Source organism: Tarenaya hassleriana, unplaced genomic scaffold, assembly GCF_000463585.1.
Source record: "Tarenaya hassleriana unplaced genomic scaffold, ASM46358v1 Cleome8, whole genome shotgun sequence".
In the NCBI taxonomy this organism is placed as follows: Eukaryota; Viridiplantae; Streptophyta; class Magnoliopsida; order Brassicales; family Cleomaceae; genus Tarenaya; species Tarenaya hassleriana.
Window position 1 is genome coordinate 2,433,816 of NW_010970490.1, and position 23,027 is coordinate 2,456,842.

Below are 23,027 nucleotides of genomic sequence, written 5' to 3' on the forward strand. Positions count from 1 at the left end.
AGTGGTCACCATTTAAATAGACAGTATCAAAAAAGATATGTGAAAGAATGTAATTTCAGAATCATATCATAATTCACACACATATATATATATATATATATAATATCGATTCTTAATCCAAATCTTTGAACGCATTGCATGCATTATGTTAGCCCTTTCTTGGCTTCTAATTATGGTCCCCGAGGATTAGCTCTGCATGCAGGAAATGTGCAAGGGATATTCTTGTTAGAAAAAAGATATAAACATAAAAATGATCGATGATATCCCATATATAATTATAGAAATTGATACTCATTCATCATGTAACCAAGCTATATATATATATATAACATAGAATTTCCATAAATTTCAAGCGGAAAATAGAAAAAAGACGAACTATTATAGCTATATATATATATATATATATATTAATGATGGGACATAGTTTTGGTATTAGAGATATTGTTGTGATTGTAATCTAAGCACATATTAGGCAATCTTCCTATATTTACCAAATGTTAATTTATTTTTTTAATAATAGATATATGTTCAAAGCGGACAACATGCATGGGCTACTAAGTAATGAGATAATGTCATGTCATTATCTGCATGCATGGGCGGACCTACTTCTATTGCAGTAGGGTCCCAGACCCCATCGATTACTTAAGAAAAATATATACTTTTTTTTATAAAATCTAAAACAAATTTGTTAAATGGCCGTAATAAAATTAAATTTGTCATTACGAAATTTATTATCGTCTCCGAACATAATAATGTCTGCATGGGAAATAAAGGAGAAGAGACTTGGTCTTATTAGGATAAGCATTAATTTTCTTTACAGAGTTCGTGGTTGACAAGCTATATATATACAAGAGAGGTATATAAATTTGGTTTAAGTCGTACGTACAAGTATATGGAACTACACCATAGGTTATTGCGAATATGTTATTATTCGATATCACGCACGTCTCTATTTGCGAATATATATTAATATATTATTACATGCCGGCATTATAAAAAGTGTTTCATATTGCATTACTTTATAGTGAACCAACGAAATAATTCACTAATATCAAAATCCACACATGTAAGGCTGCTTGAACGAGTCTAAAACGAACTCTTACATATATAAATATATATATATATATATATATATGTATATGTATAAACTACATTTTATGTGTTGAATCCATTTTTTTATAGGTGAATAAATAAAGCTAGACGAATAGACTGCATACTTAATTTCATGATGATGTTATTTCATGATTAAATAATAAAAAAAAAGATAGATATTTTCTCACAAATTAGTTAGTTTGTATATGTCATTTGTTGGACATGAAAAGTCTCTAGCTCCAAAGTAAACGTATACTCTTACAAATAGCTGAATTTTGTATACAAAATTTCTAAATATAAGTTAAATTTGTATTTAAAATTAGTTAGGGTTCGACTGGTTGTACCGCAGTGGTTGTGGCTGCGGGTGGCAGCGTTTTCAAAACGTTTGATAGCGATTATAAATAATTAGTACTGACTGGTTGAGAAGTTGCTGTTGGTAGCGATTGCGGGTGGGTGCAGTTAGAAGTGAATGGTTCATTACGGTTGCGATTGCGTTTTGATATAAATTGTCAAAAAAAATATTATTTAAAAATAATTTTTTATAATAGTTTTAATTAAAATTTTCGTATCATTTGATAAAAATTATTTACTAAATTTATAATAATTAAATAATAAATTTAAAATATAAATATTATCAATTTAATTTATTTTCAAGTAAAAAAATAATTTTATTATAAAAATTATTAAAAATAATCATTATTAAACCTAAAAATTATACTATTGTATTTTTTTTATTAAAATATAATACTAAAAAATAATATCAAATCATAACACTAAACAAAATCATCACCAATATATATATATATTAATATTTTATATAATTTCTAATAAAAATATTTTAGTTTTTTTGTCAAAACGCCGGAAACCGCTACCAAAACGCAAGTTGGAAGCTGCGATTAGAAAACACAAGTTTGGTTGCGGTTGCGGTTGGTTGCGGTTCAACCACTCAGTTTTTCAATCGTCCGCAACCACCAGAAATCGCAACTGCTCTGTTTGCGGGTGGCGGCGGTGCAACCAGTCAGCCCTTTAATGTAATATAGTACTTATGGCAAAATACGTGTGTGATTACAACATGGTGAAAAATAAACTAGCCGAATACGTAGTTCATACAAAAGAGAATACATCCGTAGATCTCAAGTTAACAATATAAAATCAAATGCCAAATTGTTATTTCATAAAGGATAATCATTAATTAAAAAATACATAGGGATTTTGCCACCGTACCAAATCATGCACCCTTATATATGGATATACTCACACACATTCATTTGATCATACAAAAATAAAATAAACAAGAAAAAAAAAAGAGAGGAAAGAACATTGATCTGCATGTCCGATTCATCATCATCATCATCGCTTCTAATACCCAAAACATCATCATCATCATCTTCTTCTTCTTCTTCTTCGTCACCGGAATCAATGGCGGACAAAACATTCAAAGGCCTCGGCAGTCTCCTAAAGCTACTCCCGACAGGAACAGTGTTCGTATTCCAGTTCCTAAACCCCATAGTCACAAACGCCGGAAAATGCTCCCCGGCGAACAAAGCCATCACCGGAGTCCTCATCGGCCTCTGCGGCTTCTCCTGCGCCGTCTCCTGCTTCACGGACAGTTTCAAAGGCGCCGACGGGAAAAGAAACTACGGGTTCGCCACCAAGAAGGGTCTATGGACATATGCCGAAGCTGCAGGAACGGAAGTAGACCTGTCCAAATACAAACTGAACGTTGGAGATTACGTCCATGCATTGCTCGCTGTATCTGTATTTGCTGTAATATCGCTGTTGGATGGCAATACGATGCGTTGCTTCTATCCGGGGTTCGAGGAAACGCAGAAGGCTTTGGTAATGGCTCTGCCGCCGGTGGTCGGAGTTGTGTCGGGAAGCGTATTCGCTATGTTTCCGAGCAAACGCCATGGAATAGGGTACCCTCCGGCTGGCGACGAAGCTAATGAGTCCAAGATTTCTCCCTAAAGTGTGTTGTCATTATTATTGCATTGTTTTCGCTATGTAAGAAAGAAAACAAAAACTTCACCTTCTTGTGATTAAGAAAAAATCTCAAATAATTATTATTAGTGTGCAATTTTTCTTTTTACCAGATTCTTGTTAAATCATTAATTTGATGACGACTCCAAAAAATACACTGAATTTTATAAGATCTCCCAAAAATTTTAAGTTAAAACATTAAATAGGGTCAAATGTCAGTGTAGTTTTTTTTTAAAAAAAAAACTTGTAAAATTCATGATTTAAATTGAGAGTCGAAAAAACTTTTTATATTTCTGTGAGAATTTTAAAATTCATAGACTTAGATGGGTGATGTAACAACAAAGGATGACATTTTAATCTGAATTGGCTTTGGCTCTACGAGCAAAACTTAGTACTGTAATAGCTAACTATTACACAAACACTGGACCGACCTGACAAAAGTTTTACAAAATTGTGTGGGTTCTGTCCCTCGGAGATCAGATCAAACCCATGCGTGCCCATGTCCATGGCCGTCTTCTAGTTTCTTCTGCTTCTTCCTTCTCCGTCTCTCCGTCTTGGTCTCTGTCCGAGCCTCCAAGCGTTTCGATTGATGAGCTCGAATCTCCATTAGCTTGGCCTTGGCATCTCTGAAGGGCGCATCTGATCTCGATGACATCATTTGCTGAAAAACCCGACAAAAACATTCATACCCGAAAACGATATGGCTCTCCTAACGTCTATCGATTCTCCGGGATTCAAAAACCGAGGTCAAATTTTCATAAGGTAGTTCATTTCTCCGACAGTAAATTCTTGTTCCACACCAGAGGGGTAAGAAAAAAGTGGTAGTGGTACCTTCAGGTGATCCATGGCGGCCAAATTGAAACCAATTGTATCTTTGCATTCCTGGTAAACAGACTCAAAATGTCAGTCAATCAAATCAAAGCAATCATCTGAAACAACTCCTTTTTTACGGCTAAATCGTTCTTTTACGTTGCGGAAATTCACCAAGAACACAGGGGGGTACCTTTACTCTCGCATGAAGAATGTCTCTGAGAACCGTTAAGACAGGCCTAGCGGCGGGAGTAGTAACCAACTGGTTATGATGGGTCTGTAATAGAATGGCTGCAACCCTGCAAACGAGCTCGACCTGCGTGGATTTCATGCCAACCGTTAGAGAGTTCAAAGATGAAATAAACGGCTTCTAATGTGCATGCACATCATCAGAAAGCAGCGATACTCATACTCTCCAAAAAATTCATCAAGCTTGACAATTTAAGCCATTCAGAAATGGAGGTTGAGTCTTGGATATGATGAGAAAAGTTATAGTAAGGGTATAGAGCCACCTTGTCTGGACTAGAAGTCCAGTCTTTCAGGTAAGAGAGAAGCTTCAAAGCATCCGAGAAAGGTAGAGCCTATATAAACCAGGAAAGACAACTTCAATCAATGAACAAAACCACATGATGGTAATTACGTTGGTGCTAACAAAAGAACATGTTAAATGCCACAGAGAGGATGGTATTTGGATTTGATCTGGAAGAACATCAGCTTACCAGTAAGGTCTGCTCAAGATCGTTTGTTTTGACGTTTGAAGTGGCTCGGAGAACATAGTCCGATGGAGAAAGCCCGAGCATCACAACATTAGGCAGGAAATCAGCGACCTCTGCCTTTGTTTTCTCCTCCTGAAAGAAAATGACACAAAATGGAAAACCCGGGTCTCAAATTGAGAGATGGGAAGAAGCCCGAAGGCACTTTTTGAAATGTATTAGGGAATGTACACATAAATCTGCAAACCAAGTAACAAATCTCCACCTCATATGCAGAAAGGCGTGTCTTTTCCTCTTCTGCTACATCAAGGGATTCTATAATCGAATCGGTAGCTGTTAGGGTTTCTATTGTTTTCTTCCCTGCTAAAGCTGCAACACCTTCCTCAGGGACTTCCTCTTTAGGTGCATGCTTGTCCTCAACTGTGTTGTCAATCTCAGACTCAAACATCTCCTCCAACCTCTTTTCTTTTTCCTCCTGAAAAAATTATCAGCAAAACCAAATAGAATAAAAACAATATCATATAGACACCAGCTCCATACTCTCTGGAGACTTGAACTTATAAAATCATGCTACAAGAAAAGAGAAGTTAAATGTTAGTCCATTTTCTTGAATTTTTCGTTTGTGTAGATTAAGCATTGAATCTGATTGTTCAGGCAAAAATTAATAGAAGCAGTACCTCGAGGAAGAAAGGTTCTTCGGTCCGATCCCAACGACGCATTGACCGATCATGAGATCCTGTCACTATAAAATCGCCACGATTGCTGACAGCAAGGCACCATATCTCAGCATGATGTCCCTCGAGAGTCAACAACAGCTCGAACTTATCGGCATCCCAATACTTCACGAGACGATCTTTCCCGATGCTGAACATGTAATGTGTATTCCTAACAAACTTCACAGCCATGACACTGTAAAGGGAAGCCATGTGTCAGTAGAAACTGCGCAAACATTTAACAGTAGCTAGGGTTCTTGCATTAGTATCCATCATGTCCATACACTGACTTCAACATCACCAAATTCTTAAAGACAGAGCAATATTTCACTATATCGGTTCAACAAACTGTTGAATCGGGTAAATCTGTTTTATGAAATTCTTTTATTTTTCTAGTTTAGACTGTGTGTGGTATAGTGGTTCTCCTTTTTTTAATATCAACAGAAGGTATAAGGTTCGACCGAACTATCTTGACAAACTATTGAACTGAATGCTTCTCGGTAGAAAAGAAATATTGAATAAATGGTAAACCATTTTTAGAAAACTGGTAATGTTTTGAAGGTACCTGTCACCATGAGCAAAGATGGACTTATGGCAATCACCAAAGTCCAAACCCCAAATTTTCAAATTTTTGTCCTGAGAGCCAGTTACAATCAAGTCTCCATCCGATGAAATATCAATGCACATCACGGGTAGCTTGTGGCCATATAGTGAAAGGTAGAATTTTAGAGAATCCATGTAGAAAACCTGAGGCACAACACAAGACAAGACAGAAGTTGAAGTTACATAATGCAAAAAAAAAAAAACACTAATAGCATCAATAAAGTTTAGTGAGAATGGTTAATTCTTCTTGATTATAAAACAACTTGGGGCATGACTTGAAGAAATGGAGACAAAAGACAAATAAGAAGAAAACATACAGAGAATATGAAAAATGTACCTACCTTTACTGTGGAATCTAGCAGAGCAACTGCAATATATTTAGCATCAGGACTAATGGCAACAGCAAGTACATCATCATTCATCTTCATGGACCTCACATTTGATACGGTAAGTTGCTTGGTTTTCTGCAGGTGAATAAACATGATATATGTTAATAGAATCATATAGGCAAAACGCAAAATATAACTCAAAACTAGTAACCACTGTAGTCAGCTAAATCCAAGCTTTAAAAAAGGACAGCCTGATGCACAAAGCATCCCGTTGAGCGGGGGTCCGGGGAAGGGTCTCACCACAAGGGTGTATTGTAGTTGTAGGCAAATCCAAGCTTTAAAAGGAAAACATAAATTCCAGGGGGAGAGCAAAGCTGAATTCCAGTGTCAAAGAAACAAAAGGGGACAACACTCACTTGGTCAGGTCTCTTTTTCACGAGGTATTCCCAAAACTTGACTTCATGATCTGCACTCACGGTGACAAACCCGTTATCGTTCGGAATGGGAGCAATTGACCAAATGGTTCCACCATGAGCCTCCACTTCTTCCACTTTGGTGGCACTCCCGATATCAATGATTTCCAGTGCCCCATTCTTTGTTCCAACAATACCATACTTATTGTTAGGAACGATCAAACTGCAGAGTCCATATGCTGAATCAACAGTTCGAAGACAAGAACCGGTTGTTGGATTCCAAATCTTTACTTCACTGTGACTGGTTGACATCAAAAGGGTGTTGTCTTCACTAAGAGTAACACTCCTCACATCAGAACGATGCCCTTGGTATTCAATAGTGACAGTTTTCTCATTTTCACCACTCTTGAGAGAGTAGAACTCCAGCGAGTTATTGTTTAAAGACAAAGCTAAGGTCGCTAAGGAATCTTTCGGAACATTTGGAGAAAAAGAAAAAGAACATATTTTTCTGCTAGCCCTGATGACCTGCAAAAGCTTAAAAACGTCAGGTACGGTAGCGGTGGGAGCGCAATCAGTTTCTTCAATTTCATTAGTTGTTTCTCCATTTTCGATCAAATTTTCATCCCCGCTTTTGGAAGATTTCTTCTCCTTCCTGCGAAGCCTACGCTTTGCCTTCCGTTTAGCCTCAAATTCATCCAATACCCGGAATATCTCAATGGTTTTTCCTGCCATTTGACAAGCCAGCAGATTCCCCGACTTATTGTACCTTACAGTTGCAACTCTATCCTTAGTTTGTCTCTGAATTTCCCCGAACAACTTCAGCATTTCCCATTTGTTCCCAGTAGAATCATCTCCATTGGTTTGAACTCCGTTTTCATTTGTAAGAGACACCAATGATCCATGTGACGAGTCTTGTTTAACGGCAAAATATCTAAGTTCAGGATCGGCAGAACCACTAACTACGTATCTTTCCTCAGGATCGACATCAATGGACCAGATTTCACTATGATGACCACTAACTATTTGCATACAGTGCTGTGTTTCAAGATCCCAGACTCTCAAGAATTTGTCCTTGGAAGAACTAACAAGCTTCTTACCAGAATCCAAGAAAACAAGATCTGTAACCTACAATACACAAAGGAAGGTCACCTTGTCAAAATAAAAAGGGGGAAAATTAAGTCACCACTGGGACCCAGAGAAGGAGAAAATTAAGATTGAACAACCATGAACTACAAGATAGAACCATAAAACTAGACATAGAGAAAAAACCTGATCACGATGGCCACGGAGACGAAAAAGGCCAGTTTCCCCGACGACATCCCACAAGATGACATCATTATCTTTACTACCAGATGCCAGCATAGAGCCAAGCTTGTTGTACCGAAGGGCGGTCACTGCTCCCTTATGGCCATTCAGTGTAGTCTCGCAGGTTCCTTTCTCACAGTCCCAAACTCTTATACTCCCATCGGCATACCCAACTGCCACCTGGTTGATTCCATAGAAACAAACACCAACTAAGTTCTCATTTTTTGTGAAACCGATAGTGAATAACGCAGTATGAATATCATATTTCTCGTAAAAATCTATTTCCTCCATGCAACTTTTAGCAAAGCTTCATTACATTTTGCTTCAAAAGTCAGAAAAAGAATACGAAGAAACGAGACTACAATTAAGCAAAATCCAAGGACTGTGCTTTTAATTAACCTAGAAAGAAAAAGGATGCAGCCTTTCTCAGTTCCTAAAATTTCCCCACAAAAAGAATAGAACTTTCACCAAGATTAGCTAAGCAATCGGTTCCCTTGAATCAAACTGTTCAAGCTCCGAAATTTATTCACTGATTGGAATTTCTTTGCCAAAAGTCTGCATGTTTAGCTTCTAAAAAGACAGGGATATACTTCAACTCTATCTCATTCTGATGTCTATTGAGACTTGAACTTAATAGATTACTAACTCAAAACTTTTTTCAAAAACTGAAACTAAACGGGATTAAAGCATCAATTACCAGATTAGATGGAGAGGAGACGACAGAGGTAACTGCCAGAGATGGTCCACCGTGAGAGGAGGTTGGAACTAGGGATTTGGTGCAAACACCTTGTCGGACATGCCAGATTCCGACCTTCTCCAGAGCCGGAGACAGAACATGTTTCCCCGTAGAGTCGTATGTGATGTTTGAATCCAACGACGCAATCACGCCGAAAGAAGACGCGGGCTCGTACCTTAGGTAGGCCTTCACCATTGCTAAAACCTTTGATGTTTTCCTCTTCTTCTCCTTCCTCTTTTACTGCATATAGCTTTTGGTGTTTAGGACATAAATCAACACCAAGTACACTGACTTTGTTAAATGTACTCCTCACTCTGCAGACAATGAACTCGACAAGAGCCGACACGAATCAAAATTCAGACACCCAGATCGTGTTGTTACCCCCAAACAATCAACGCAGACACCGATACAGACGTTCATCGCTCAATCAAAGCAAGGAAATTCAGAACGGAAAAAAAATTAAGGCAATTAGCAATTAAAAGATGAATCAAAGAGACAAATGGAGCTGCCAAGATTGGAACTTACCAGAAGATTTAAAAGAGAGGACGGAGACGATGGAGAGCGGCGACGCCGGCGAGTCGATTCAGTGGATGGGTTTAGGGTTTATTAGCTTCGTCCCTCTGGGTTTTTTTTTTTGGTCGTCGTTGCTTTTTTTCCCGCTGTTTAGAAAATTACACCATTAGCCTTGTCTACGTGTCGGACTCTTGTTATTTGAAGTAACTTTTTAATTACAATGAAGTCCGTTAAGTATTTCTTAACATTCCATTCAAGTATATAATTATACTACAGCTTTGAATTTTTTTTCTTTATTTTGAACAACGACAATTGTCTCTTTAAAATATTTTTAAATAAAATTATTGAAAACATATACAAGAAAATATATGATAGAGTTATACGTTGTTGAATTGAGTCATTATCAAAAATACTTCTTATTTTATTTTGCTATATAGACATTACATCATATCTTTCTAAATATTTTTTTATTAGCAGCGTGACCATCGTAATCTATTTTAGGATCACATTTATCAGATCATACAAAAATAGATTTAAAAAAGGCGTAGTTTAATATATATATATATATATATATATAACAAAGTAAAATAGTTTTGATATAATGTCTGTTGAATTAAATCGATTTACGATTAGATTGACACAAGCAAATAGGCTCGTCCGAATTAATTTAGGGTAGATAGTAAAATAACATATTTTATTTAATTGTGTAGAATGATAAAATATCTTTAAATCAAAATCTGAATAAAATGTCCCCTTAAAAAAGTTAAATTCTAATATTACAATTAGATTCAATCATTTGCACCTTTGATTGTTGATAATAATATTTCTAGAATCAGATCAGTATTAGTTCATTATTGATTATTTGGTATATATATATATATATACACTTCTAGTAGTATGGAAATTCTTTTCCACATTTCTAATCCATATATGGTTTCTCCCACTACAAATGTTGAAAACATTGCAATATCCCTTTATATATGTGTGTGTGTGGACAACCCTTAATCTTAATCTGCCACTTCTTGAAATTTTTACCAACCATTAAATGCACCCAAATAGGATAATTATACTTATATATATATATATATACCCAACAGATCGTGGACGAATGGTCAAGTTTAGAGTAAGAGGTAACTCCACTTTGAAATTGAGATTGAGTGTTCGATTACTTTCTAGTAGGGAATAATGTAATTTCTGGATTTATATGATTCATATACAAAGACTGTTTTCGAACCGAAAGTTTACTTAGTTAGCGCGTTCGAAGTCTAGCTAGCATATAGGTTCTTACCTTGTAAAATATATATATATATATATATATATATATATATATATATGCACGCGCGTGTGTGTGTGAGGGGGCGTTGCGGGTCTTTTGACTAAATCTGGTCGTTGTCAATCATCGGCATTATACGTGAATTTCTGACTAATTATACATTTGCATAAGTTTCCTCTATAAAATAAATAAAACTAAAGATTTGTTCCACAATAGGCGGACCCAAAACTATTTTTATGTGGGGACAATAGTAATATACGTATAATTTTAATAAACTTAATTTTATTTTGATGTATGTATTAATATTATTTGTAATTTTATAAAGAAATTATTATTTTTAATTAATTATACGGACAGGTGACCCCACTCTACAAATAGGTATGTCCGTGTTCATGCCACATTTAGTATGGGCGAACCCAGTTTGACAAGAAGGTGGCATATGCCCCAATTTGTTTGATGAAAAATAGTAATTTTTTTGTAAAATTTATAAGATTTTTAACAAAATTGTTAGATGCCCCATTATAAATTCATGTTTATCATATAGTAAACTTAAATTTGCCCCCATTTATATTTTTTTCTAGGTCCGTTAGTGAAAACATTGAGGTTCAACCAAACAATACTTTTAAGAACCCTATTTCTGAAATAACTACCGAGAAATTTGTATATACTTATTTTATATACCTCAATTTTACTATATTGTACAAAAGATTTCAGACTGGAAAGATATAAACGTATCGCTTTTTGTATTCATATTTTATTACAATTAAAAATTAATAAAATAAATGAAGCGTGTAGTTATAAAAATCAATTGAATCATATTCACGTTATGAGGTTTCTGATTCACTGTGGGCATTACTCAGTGTGCAGTCGTAACCATTCGGAATGGAACCGACGAGACTGTTGGGTGGAAAACGTGCATCCCCTATTTTCCACAACTTCCCACCCATTTTACAATATCATGTAAAACTCTTTTTTTTAATATATATATATATATATATATATATATATATATATACTTGCATTTTTTTTTGTGGGTCATCATTTTCAGTAAGCCCCTAATCATTGAGAAAATAACGTTGTTTTCATTCAAAAAATATGTGGCATATATAAATCTAATTTTATCATATGATAGACAAATGCTCACCATTCAATTATCATACAAATGGACCATGGTACTATATATATATATAATTATATATTAGTCACGGTGGTAAGTAGAATGAGCGGATCGGATGGATGGAGAGCGTGCATATGCAGCCACCAATATATATATATATATATACATGGTGTGTAGGTGTGCGTCTTCCTTTAGCATATACATGCATGCAGCAGGTACAAATCAAATATAATTAATTTCGGTTTTAGGCAGTTTTCCTAAATGTATACTCATGATTTCAAAACCTTAAACCTATACATCGTTTGATAAAAACACAATGTTATACAATTGTATGACCATTACTTCGCCTATATATATATATACACATATATATTGTATGTGATATTTTTATTTTAAATCCTTAATTTTAAAAGATAAAATTTGTATACACGCAAATTCTGTATTTGATGTTTTTATACATTAAACGCTAAAAAATAATTATACGGCGGGAAGAGACAGCAGGCATCAATGCACTTAATTAAAAGTATATATTATGTAAATATAATGCATTCAAGTATTTAGCATATATTAGTGTGTGTATATATATGTGCGTGTAAATACAGAGTTGCAAATACCGGATGACTGGCTCAACCGGTGGCACCTACCGCCTTAAATGCACTCACATCCCTATATATTTCAACGATCATTTCTTCTAGTAACATACCTCCAAGGGGCAAAAATATCATATTATAAAATATAAGAAGATTCCAGAGAAAATGACGGTCGAATCACTCGTTCATGTGATGCTCGTCTCGTTCCCGGGGCAAGGCCATGTAAACCCTCTTCTCCGTCTCGGCAAACTCATCGCTTCAAAGGGTTTCCTCGTCACCTTTGTCACGACCGAACTATGGGGTCGGAAAATGCGACGAGGCAACAAGATCGTCGATGGCGAACTCATCCCTGTCGGAAAAGGCTTCGTCCGGTTCGAGTTCTTCGACGACGAGTGGTCCGACGACGACGAGAGACGAACCGACTTCGCGTTCTTCTTGCCACAGCTCGAACTCGTTGGACGACGAGTCATCACCCGGCTCGTCAAGTCGTACCAAGACAAGGACCAACCCGTTTCTTGTCTCGTCAACAACCCTTTTATCCCTTGGGTCTGTGATGTGGCCGGAGATCTTCGTATCGCTTCTGCTGTCCTTTGGGTCCAATCTTGCGCCTGTTTCGCCGCGTATTACCATTACCATCACCGTTTGTCTCTCTTTCCGACCGAGACAGAGCCCGAAATCGACGTCCAGTTGCCTTACATGCCATTGTTGAAGCACGACGAGATTCCGAGCTACCTTCATCCTTCATCTCCTTTCTCCGGGTTCAGAGACGCGATTCTCAAACAGTTTGCGAACCTGGACAAGCCCTTCTGCGTCCTGATAGAGAGTTTCGACGCATTAGAGCACGAACTCATCGACTACATGTCGAAACTCTGCCCCATCAAGGCCATCGGACCGCTTTTCAAGATCGCCGGAACAGTGAACTCTAACGTCAGCGGAGACATATGCAAACCATCAGACAACATCGTAGAGTGGTTGGACTCGAGACCCGCGTCCTCGGTGGTGTACATCTCCTTCGGGACCGCGGCTTATCTGAAGCAAGAACAGATCAACGAGATCGCATTCGGCGTCCTGGACGCGGACGTGTCGTTCCTGTGGGTCGTGCGGCCACCGCCGGACGAGGCCAAAGTGGAAACTCACGTCCTGCCTCAAGAACTGAAACACCAATCTTCCGACAAGGGCAAGATCGTGGAATGGTGTCCGCAAGATGAAGTGTTGCAACACCCTTCGGTCGGATGTTTCTTGACCCATTGTGGATGGAACTCGACGATGGAGGCTATAACGTCGGGAATTCCGGTGATATGTTTCCCTCAATGGGGAGATCAAGTGACAAACGCTGCGTATTTGGTGGATGTGTTCAAGACAGGTGTACGGCTCTGCCGTGGCGCGGCGGGGGACAGGATCGTACCAAGGGAGGAGGTGTCGGAAAAGTTGACGGAGGCCATGGTGGGAACGAAGGCGGAGGAGCTCCGGAGGAATGGGATACGGTGGAAGGAGGCGGCGGTGGCGGCGGTGGATAAGGGCGGTTCTTCGGACAAGAACTTTAATGAGTTTGTGGACAGGTTGAGTTACAACGTGATACATTCAAATTCTTATTAAGACCAAGATTTTTTTTTCGGGCTCTCTTAAAGTGTCATCGGTATCAAAAACTAAGTAGTGTTTGCTTTTTTTTTCAGTGATTTAATATTTGTAACAAGTTTCGGTCTATTGTTATTTGGAAAATAAATTATTGTGATATGAATAGGAGAACCGGTCTATATTGGTTTATAGCGGGTATTTTTTTTTATAGCGAGTATTATTATTGTTCAATATCACAAAAAATAAATACAAGATTATTTTTTAATTGCCCACTACTTTTCTTGAAAAAAGTCTTTTTACTATATATATATATATATGTATATATAGTATAATTGGTTTGTAAGGATTCGAAACATCGCATCCCACAATTCTGTTAAGATTCGCAACGACAAAATATCGACATTGTAAATATAAATGAAAATCAATTTGAAAACGTGGCTTATTTGAAAACCCTAAAACTGAAAACACACACACATATCATATATGAAAGATTTTTAACTATACAAAATAAATTGGACGTACAAAATACAACATAAAAATCAAAACTATGGGTTATACAAAAAATCTAAAACTCCAAAAGTCCAAATTAATGTATAAACTCCAATAACATAGTGTCCAAATAAATAATCCGGTCTGTTAAAGAGCCATCTCAAACAATTCCGATATTAAATTACGATATTAAATTATAAAATTTTTAATTTTTAAAATTTAACTAAAAAATAATTAAAATAAAAAGTAACTAACAAAAGTTAATTTTTTATTTTTTATAAAAAAATAGTATAAAAATATCTGAACTTTTATGAAAATCTCAAATAAATATCTGAACTATAAAACTTTCGTATAAATATCCGAAGTTTTGAAAAATACATAGACTTCTAAAAATTTTCCCAAATAATTATTAATTTAATTTAGTTTATCAAATTTCTAATTCTATTCCCATATATTGAATAAAAAAGTAAATTTACAATTCAAATAAAAAAGTTTTTGTTAATAATATTAAATAACAATTTTTATATAACAATAATGAAAGAAAAAAATATAAATTTAAAAATAAATATTCAATACCTAAATAAAATTAATAGTTAGATATCAAATTATGTAAAAAGAGAAAACGATTTAAAAAAATAAAATTAAAAAGATTGTGATGAAATTTTTTAATTTTACCTTTAAAATATAAAATATTAAAATATTAAAGTGGTAATAATATTAATCAGTATTATTATTTTCTAATAATATTTTAAATTTTTTAATAATAAATAAATTATATAAAACAAAATAAAATGACAAATTATAAATTTAAAGAAAACCCTTGAGACGGCCCTATTATTAACATTTTCCACTTTAGACCTGTTTTATCAAAAACTTTGAAAGATAAGTATACCAAAATAATGATTATAATGTTTTAAATGACAGAAAAGGAAGTTTAATTATCTTGTTACGTTTTAAATCGAGATTTTATTGAACAACAATGAAATGAATAGTATAGTGTCAAAATTTAAAATTATCTCGACAGCGATACATTACAATTTTCTAAATCTGACCCTTACTTCTTCATAACGTTCAAACCAACCCCCGTTCTTACAAAAGTAACAAAACTAAAAAATCTGAACCCGGATCCGGACCCGGATTTCGATTTCACATTTATAATAACTCGTGGCGGAGCAATCGCCAGAGATCCCGAGTCACCGAGTCATCTACCGGAACGACTCGGCTTCTCTTCTTCCTCGAGAATGACGGAAACAGTAACGATATCGGCACCGGCGACATGACGCACATCGCCGATCCGGAAAAGACTTTGCCGGCGGCGATTTCTCCGTCGTTCTTCGACGGAGATTTATCACGCTTGATCATCGAATCCAACAACTCTCCTCTTCTCGGAATCGCCAGTTTCTCCTACCCATCTCGGAGGCGGCGGCGGTTTTCGCCGCGGTGACGTCATCGGAGCCTAGACAACTGTTTCCGGTGACAGGTTCTCCGACGCTGAAAACCCGCCGGTGAAGATCTTAACTGATCAGCAAAACAATACCTCCGGTCTAGACGACTGTTTCCGGTGGCATTTTATATTTTATTTTCCATTTTTAAAGTTCCCATCATCATCTTATTCCGATTCGCAAATGATAATCCTCTTTGTATCTCGTGTAATATCCACACAAAATATTATAAAGTCCACAAAACAAACGCAATGGACGGTGTCTATATATAATCGCGATTGCATGTATACAGTATTACATAAAAACATGGCGTTTACGTTAACACGAGGAGTGCACCATCATCAACTTTATGTACGTAGTAAATACAATATATGTAGAGCTATGATCCATCAGAGTTTGCCGCAATCATAACGAGTGTGACGAATCTGATCGTAGAACAAGACCATCAACAGAACGAGAAGCATCACCTTCGCAACCCCAGATGATGCCCCGACCAGCTTTCCCGTGAGATAAACCTGCGTCGACAGCGCAAACACCCTCTTCCTCCTCTCCCTCACGTATTCGTCGATCGCTTCCTCGACCATCCCTTTCCTCGGGGGAAAAACGTGACCTTGGCCTAACTTCTTCCCCAAGCATCTTCCCAGAACCACGGCGTCTTCGAGGGCGGCGCAACCGCCTTGCCCTAGGAACGGACCCATCAAGTGCATCGCGTCTCCGGCCACCGTGACAGTGCCTCTCCTGAATTTCCCTACCAGTATCTCCCACGGCGGTCGGTATCTTATACTGCTCATGTATAACGAACTCACGTCACAGTTCTTCACCATCTCTCTCCATTCCTCTGGGAGATCCTTTGTCGACCCTTTTGTCAATTCCGCGATTGCTTCTCGATCTCTCGAGATCTCGGATTCTGGATCCATATAAACGAGGACTATGTCGAGTTTTTTTTTTCCTTCTTCTGAAGATCATTGTAAGGCGGGAGAGGATGATATTACATTACCTTGTTGAGAATAATGCGGGAAATATGTGAACCAAAAGACGAGCCTGTCGGTGACAGGAAGTCTTCCGCATAAGACATTTTCCATCTTCATAGTCACAACTTCAGGTTGAAATCCATGTCCGTCGGGGTAACTCGTGAATCCTCGCACGGCACGAGAACCGAAGGCCCTTGTCGGATTCATCCGTAGGAAATCGGCGATCACGGAGTTCGAACCGTCGCATCCGATCACGACCTATAACAAAAATGTTTCCCCCCCCCCCATAAATTTTATACATGGATGCACCATTTATACACACATGCAGTCCAAAATATTGAAATGTGCTGTATCGATCGACCTTCGCTCTGATACTCCTTCCGTCCTTGAACCGAAGAATCGGGAACGACGATGTTTCGTCGATATTCGCCGAGACAAGTCCATACCCAAATCGGATAGTTCCTTCGGGAAGAGCCTCCGCCAATGCCTTCACCAATTCGTTCCTTTTCAAACAGTTCACTGCCCCGTAACTGTTGTAACACATTTGATTAGTTTCAAAATTTATAAACGTATGTATCATATAATATACAATGAAATAAATAACAAAAAATAAATAAATAGGGCGAGTTCGCACGTACGCGGCCGGTCCAACCGTCTCATGCCGCTTCCCGTTCTCGTAGAACACACTTCTGAATCTGTTCATGTCTTCAAAATTATTGGATTACCGAGTTACAAAGAATGAACATATATCACAATTACAATAATTCATTTAGAGCCCGATTGTTTGTCAAGCGACATCTGCGACTTTTGACGGTTACGGATAGGGGTGACCATTTCGGTTATTAACCGAATAACTGAACTGAACCGAACCGAACCAAATAAGACATAATCATACCCGAACCGAATCCGACATTAAAACCGAATAGTTATGATTTCCTTAAATCCGAAAAAACCGAAACCGAATTGAACTGAATAAAAGTTAACCGAAAAAACCGAAAAAATAACCGACAATTTTTTTGAAAAACTGAACTTTTTACCGAAATCGAACCGAATCCGAAATAACCGAAACGAACCGAACCGAAGTTTATACCCGAATATAATCGAACCGAACCCGAACCGAAACCCGAATTGGCCACCCCTAGTTATGGATGATTAGAAATCTCGTTAATTTAATCACAATAGTTTAAATTCGTAATAAAAAATGAGAAATGATAATCGCAACTCTGCTACACCGGTTTATGATATTTTGCTAAAAAGACGATTTTATCTCAAAACTTATATGATAATTACAAAGATGCATAGATTTTTTTTTAATCTACAAGGAACTCTTACTTCTCAATATAAAATATTTTAAAAAAAACTATTACTATTCAAAATCGTAACAATTATATATTCACCCGTCACTTTTGATTCGAACTGCAACAGTTCACAATCGTCATCGGCAACTGTCAAACGTTCATAATCGCCATCAAACGCAATTTTCACAATCGCAATCGCTAACACGATCGGTGGAACCCTTAAAATTAAAGGTTCTAAAGAAACGAATGGCTTACCGATGAAGAGGTACAGAGTTAGAACGACGAAGCTTATCGGCGACACCAAGCTCTTCAAGAGCTCTCCAACCGTTCGGATGAACTCCGAGTGCAGCTCCCTCCGACCTCACACGCTCTGCTCTCTCCAACACCACACTCTTTATACCCTTCCTGCACGCATGTATATATATGCACACAAATTTTGTTTGTACATGTTTTTTTTATATAACTAGGAAGTTCATCGAGTTTTCGGTTCGACTACATATCCGACGATCCGGAGGCAACCTTTGTACATCAATTAAAATTTTCCATCTCCTCCCCAATCTGCGGTTCGAACATGGGACATGAGACAGAGATAACCGGTCCCTCTCAACCACCTACGCCATTAGGCTGTAAGGGTACCCATGATTCGTAAAATTTTCTTAGTTGGGTTACGCGAAAATTGGCGTGTTTAGGGTTTAGGGAAACATATAATACGTATGTATATATATACGGCCGTCAAAAGGCATGTGCAAGTGGAGTAAAGGTACAGGGCCCCACAATTTGATGAGCCCCATATTTTTAAAAAATGATTTTTAAATACTAATAATTTATAATTATATTTATTAATATACATAAGATAAATAATTAAAATTATATTTGACATAAGGTTTTGTAATTATCATCATTAATATTTACAATTTTTGAGTTATGTTTGTGATTTTTTAACATTAAATTTATCAATTAATATAATTAAAAAAATATTTAATATTTTTATAAAAATAAAAAAATATTTTGTACGGGGCCTCTAAATCGTTCGGGACGGCTATATATATTTATCGAATTTTAGAGAATCTGAATATCGGGGAGAGAGAGAGAGAGAGAGAGAGAGAGAGAGAGAGAGAGGGGGAATTGGAGTTAAACCTATGAAGAGCAAGTGAGGTTCCAAGGCCTGCAACACCACCTCCCACAATCACAACGTCCATCTCTTCCATTCTTCTTTCTCTCTCTTCTTGGTTCTCCACATCAAAAAAATAACACTCTCCAACTCTTTTGCTTTATGCCCTTACACACACACATATATATATATACATATGTGTATATATATAGATGGACCAACACACAAGTTGGATGCATATATATATATAGTATTCCAAACGAGGGCGTCTTTTAACTCGAAAGAAAAATCAACAAGTGGGAGATTAGAGTCTGTCCACTCTTAACTCGAATTTCGCAACGTTTTCAATATTTTGTACCATAAAACACACACCCAAATTAGACATATACCTTCTGTGTGGGAGTTTATTACAACCAAACAGAATAAGGTTGTTGGGGAGGTTACTAAATGATTTTTTTTTTTAAAAGAAAAAGGGAAATTTGGTACAAATTTGTTAGATGCTACTGTCTTTTATTTGACCTATACACTGTTTTCGAATATGTAATATTTGATAATTCTACAAAAAAAAAATATTTGATTTATGAAATAAACTGAACCTAGAGTAAAAATAACGTCTAAAAATAAATTATTCAAATTATATTGGAGTATTTAAATTTCGGTTATAGCAAAACGACAAAGGAAAGTGCATAATTTTCATTCGTTTCTTTTTTTCTCCTGTCCCACATAATTTTCATGTGTTATATGATATTATATCATTTAATCCATCGGTTGGTCAAACTCAATTGTTAGATTAGATTTGTGGTTCTCGTTCTGCTGACGTGGAGCAAAGTAAATCATTTTCGTCATGGTGTGGAGAGAGTTTGGTAAAGGAAAAGAATAGTCAGAGAAATGATCAAATATTAAATAGCGGCAACAACAATAATAATAAATGTTAATTTAAAACAGAAAATTTTAAAGATATAAAATTATTAATAAATATACAAATACATAAATTACATTATAAATTCAACGTTTTAAGAAAAATATTATTAACATTATTTTATTAAACGATAATTAAAATGGTTAAATTAAAATAATAGATCAACTTTCATAATGTTAGAAGATTTCTATAAAAATAGTAACATTAAAAACATGGATCAAATATTTATACTTTAAAACTTTTGATATTTTTTTTATATTTTAACATTATTATTATGATTTTGATCAAATTCAGCCACACTTAAAAAATCATGTATTTATATTAAAAAATCTAAAATATAAATAGTATATTTATATAAAAAATATACATTTAATTCAAAATTTTATTAATTTTGCAAAACATATTAAAATTATTCTTAAAAAACCATGTACAATATTAAATACTAAAAAGCTAAAAAAGAATATGTGGCTATTTGGATGCAATCAATCATTCCATCCGAACATTTTTGGGTTCGACCTCTCCAAGAAGAAGAAGAAGAAGAAGATATCAATATTTTAATTACATATATATGAAAAAGTACACTCAGATTTATTCAATCAAAAAACCAAACTGATTATATTTCTTTGATACTTGTTACACTTCAATCTTTTCCAAAGTAACACTCAACCCACTCACTTTTACTCCTTCTGAGTAAAATCTCAGTATCACAAGAAATTCTATCAGTCACAAACACTTTGTGTGCAACGCACATCCCGTGTTACCGCAAACCACGTCTATGCCCAGTGAGCGGTTCGTCTGTTACTTAAGACTCCCCCTCAGATGTACCTCACGTTCTCTCAGATATCACTCACCAATGTTTCCCGTACATATGAGTCTTCAGCATATATAGACTTCTCTAAGTGATTCTCTCAATATCTTCTGAATATGTGATTTGCCTTTTTTCATTGATGTGAATGTCTTCTTTTCGTGTGTGTTTTCCAGATTCAGCTCCACACTTTCATTTGTCGATTTGAACCTCCTAGATGTTTAATATGTTATTTCTTTATTTTAACAATATATAACTCATTCTCAAGTGTTCTAATTTATTTAATTAATTAATTAAAAAACTATCTAGAAAGAATTGGACAAAAAAAGTGAGATTGATAACATACAAGTTCAACTAAAAATCACCATAACCATGTATGTATGTATGTATACAAATGCATGATATACAAATCATGACAACATCTTTACCACTAGTGTCACATACATCATCTCCAGACACACACACACATATGTTATATTTGGATTGCAAAGACCATAAAATCTAGAGAAGTCCGCAGTCGAAGCTCGTGTGACGGATTTGATCGTAAAACAATATCGTTAACAAAAGGAGAAGCATCATCTTCATGAATCCAGACGAAGATTCTACAAACAAACCTGTGAGATATGTCTGAGTGGAAAGGGCAACAAGTCTCTTCCTCCTCTCTCTCACATATTCATCTATCGACTCCTCGATATCTCTTATCCGACAAACCTCGTCTAACCCTCTGTCTTGCCCTAACTTCTTCCCCAGGCATCTCCCCAACACGACCGCATCCTCCAGCGCCGAGCAAGCTCCTTGCCCTATGTACGGACCCATCAAATGCATTGCATCTCCTGTCACTGTCACTGTGTTTCTCCTGAACTTCCCGAACAGTATCTCCCATGGCGGTCTGTATCTCAAATTGCTCATGTATATGAAGCTCAAGTCACAGTTCTTCACCATCTCTTTCCAATCCTCCGGGAACTCGTCGATAGATTCCAGAGCGAATCTCGCTATCGCTTCTTTGTCCTTGGAGATCTTGGAATCTATATATAGATGCAAAACTCAAATAGCCCATTAACAAATTGTAGAAAAATAAAATGCGGAAATAAAATAAGACAAATAGAAAAGAACGGAATTACTTTTATTGCTACATCTCTTCTTCTTCTTGTTCCATTACAATGAAAATAACTCACATATTTATAGAAAAATTAACAACTGAAATAAAAGGAAATATAGATATAACGGAAATAAATATGATTCACAATATTTAACATAATATTGTGTTTCTCCAAAATCTAGATTTTCCTCCAATCACATATTCATTTTCCTACTTTAACACAAATATCTCCAGAATGTTATATGTACTATCTGAAAACAATGTATTATGTACGTACGTACCTTGAGAGTTATGATGAAGACTGGTCAGCCAAACGACCAGCTTGTCAGTAACGGGAATTCTTCCGCATACGATGTTGCCAATCTTGATTCTTGAAAACTCTGGTGGAAATCCATGGCCGCTCGGATAACTCGTGAATCCTCGTACAACACGAGGACCTAAGGCTTTTGTCGGGTTTAGCTGTAGAAAATTCGCGACCACCGAGTTCGAACCGTCGCATCCAATTACGACCTGAGAAAGAAATGTCTAGCGTTGTATAGTTTTCATGGAAATGTTTAATACAAGTTTTTTAGGATTTATTCAAGTAAATGAGATCATTAAACCTAATTCCATTCTAGTAAATTTTTTACCATATCTACCTTTGCTTTGATACTCCTTTTGTTCTTGGCCTCGAGAATCGGAAACGACGTTGTCTCGTCTAGCTTCATCGAGACAATATGATATCCAAATCGGATAGTTCCTTGAGGAAGAGCATCAGCCAATGCCTTAACCAAATCATTTCTCACGAGACATCGTAGTTCCCCATGACTATTTTCACATTCGAAAATGATCGAAAACACGTTAGATTATTATAGAATATTACCGAAAACGAAACGGACAAATGTCATATGCACGTACGCTGCCGGTCCAACAGATTCATGTCGCTTCCCGTTCTGTACCAACACGAATCTAATCCTGTTTCAACGTTTTACACATGCAAGAAAACTATACTCAATATATATATATATATATATATATATAAAGAATTTGTTTTTAAATTAGGGTTTCGATATACGAAAGAGAAAAACACGTAACTGATGAATAAGGAGAGTGTTGGTGCGGCGAAGGGTATCGGCTACGCCGAGGTGCTCG

The 23,027-nt window shown here is 36.2% G+C and overlaps 5 protein-coding genes across 8 annotated transcripts; 2 read left to right on the top strand and 3 right to left on the bottom strand.

Annotated features, from left to right (window-relative positions):
- Positions 1 to 2,421: 2,421 nt before the first annotated feature.
- Positions 2,422 to 3,161, top strand: LOC104802567. The gene has a single exon (XM_010526222.1). It carries the CDS (start codon positions 2,422 to 2,424, stop codon positions 3,058 to 3,060), a length of 639 nt encoding a protein of 212 aa, XP_010524524.1. The 3' UTR covers positions 3,061 to 3,161.
- Positions 3,162 to 3,400: 239 nt separating this feature from the next.
- Positions 3,401 to 9,334, bottom strand: LOC104802568 (WD repeat-containing protein 3-like). Of its 3 annotated transcripts, none has more exons than XM_010526223.2 (13): positions 9,220 to 9,334; positions 8,656 to 8,934; positions 7,923 to 8,138; positions 6,657 to 7,778; positions 6,253 to 6,375; positions 5,874 to 6,055; positions 5,273 to 5,504; positions 4,861 to 5,070; positions 4,602 to 4,730; positions 4,395 to 4,463; positions 4,076 to 4,198; positions 3,904 to 3,954; positions 3,401 to 3,733 (listed from the first exon to the last, which is right to left on the bottom strand). In XM_010526223.2, the coding sequence occupies exons 2-13, from the start codon at positions 8,887 to 8,889 to the stop codon at positions 3,554 to 3,556; spliced, it is 2,871 nt and encodes a 956-aa protein (XP_010524525.1). In that variant the 5' UTR covers positions 8,890 to 8,934; positions 9,220 to 9,334; the 3' UTR covers positions 3,401 to 3,553. The 3 variants fall into 3 exon arrangements, with proteins under 3 accessions (XP_010524525.1, XP_010524527.1, XP_010524526.1); XM_010526225.2 differs by having other exon boundaries at positions 8,656 to 8,944; positions 9,220 to 9,333; XM_010526224.2 differs by having other exon boundaries at positions 8,656 to 9,008; positions 9,220 to 9,333.
- Positions 9,335 to 12,309: 2,975 nt separating this feature from the next.
- Positions 12,310 to 13,951, top strand: LOC104802569 (UDP-glycosyltransferase 84A1-like). Its single transcript, XM_010526226.1, has one exon. It carries the CDS (start codon positions 12,353 to 12,355, stop codon positions 13,781 to 13,783), a length of 1,431 nt encoding a protein of 476 aa, XP_010524528.1. The 5' UTR covers positions 12,310 to 12,352; the 3' UTR covers positions 13,784 to 13,951.
- Positions 13,952 to 15,936: 1,985 nt separating this feature from the next.
- Positions 15,937 to 19,268, bottom strand: LOC104802571 (FAD-dependent urate hydroxylase-like). 2 transcript variants are annotated; one of them, XM_010526227.2, is made up of 6 exons: positions 19,100 to 19,268; positions 18,218 to 18,367; positions 17,303 to 17,359; positions 17,026 to 17,194; positions 16,691 to 16,922; positions 15,937 to 16,600 (listed from the first exon to the last, which is right to left on the bottom strand). In XM_010526227.2, the coding sequence occupies exons 1-6, from the start codon at positions 19,168 to 19,170 to the stop codon at positions 16,083 to 16,085; spliced, it is 1,197 nt and encodes a 398-aa protein (XP_010524529.1). In that variant the 5' UTR covers positions 19,171 to 19,268; the 3' UTR covers positions 15,937 to 16,082. The 2 variants fall into 2 exon arrangements, with proteins under 2 accessions (XP_010524529.1, XP_010524530.1); XM_010526228.1 differs by lacking the exon at positions 19,100 to 19,268 and having other exon boundaries at positions 17,303 to 17,369; positions 18,218 to 18,301.
- A 1,872-nt stretch (positions 19,269 to 21,140) lies between these two features.
- Positions 21,141 to 23,021, bottom strand: LOC104802572 (putative oxidoreductase YetM). The gene is made up of 5 exons (XM_010526229.1): positions 22,971 to 23,021; positions 22,794 to 22,850; positions 22,535 to 22,703; positions 22,178 to 22,406; positions 21,141 to 21,822 (listed from the first exon to the last, which is right to left on the bottom strand). Exons 3-5 carry the CDS (start codon positions 22,601 to 22,603, stop codon positions 21,299 to 21,301), a joined length of 822 nt encoding a protein of 273 aa, XP_010524531.1. The 5' UTR covers positions 22,604 to 22,703; positions 22,794 to 22,850; positions 22,971 to 23,021; the 3' UTR covers positions 21,141 to 21,298.
- Between the last annotated feature and the right edge of the window lie 6 nt (positions 23,022 to 23,027).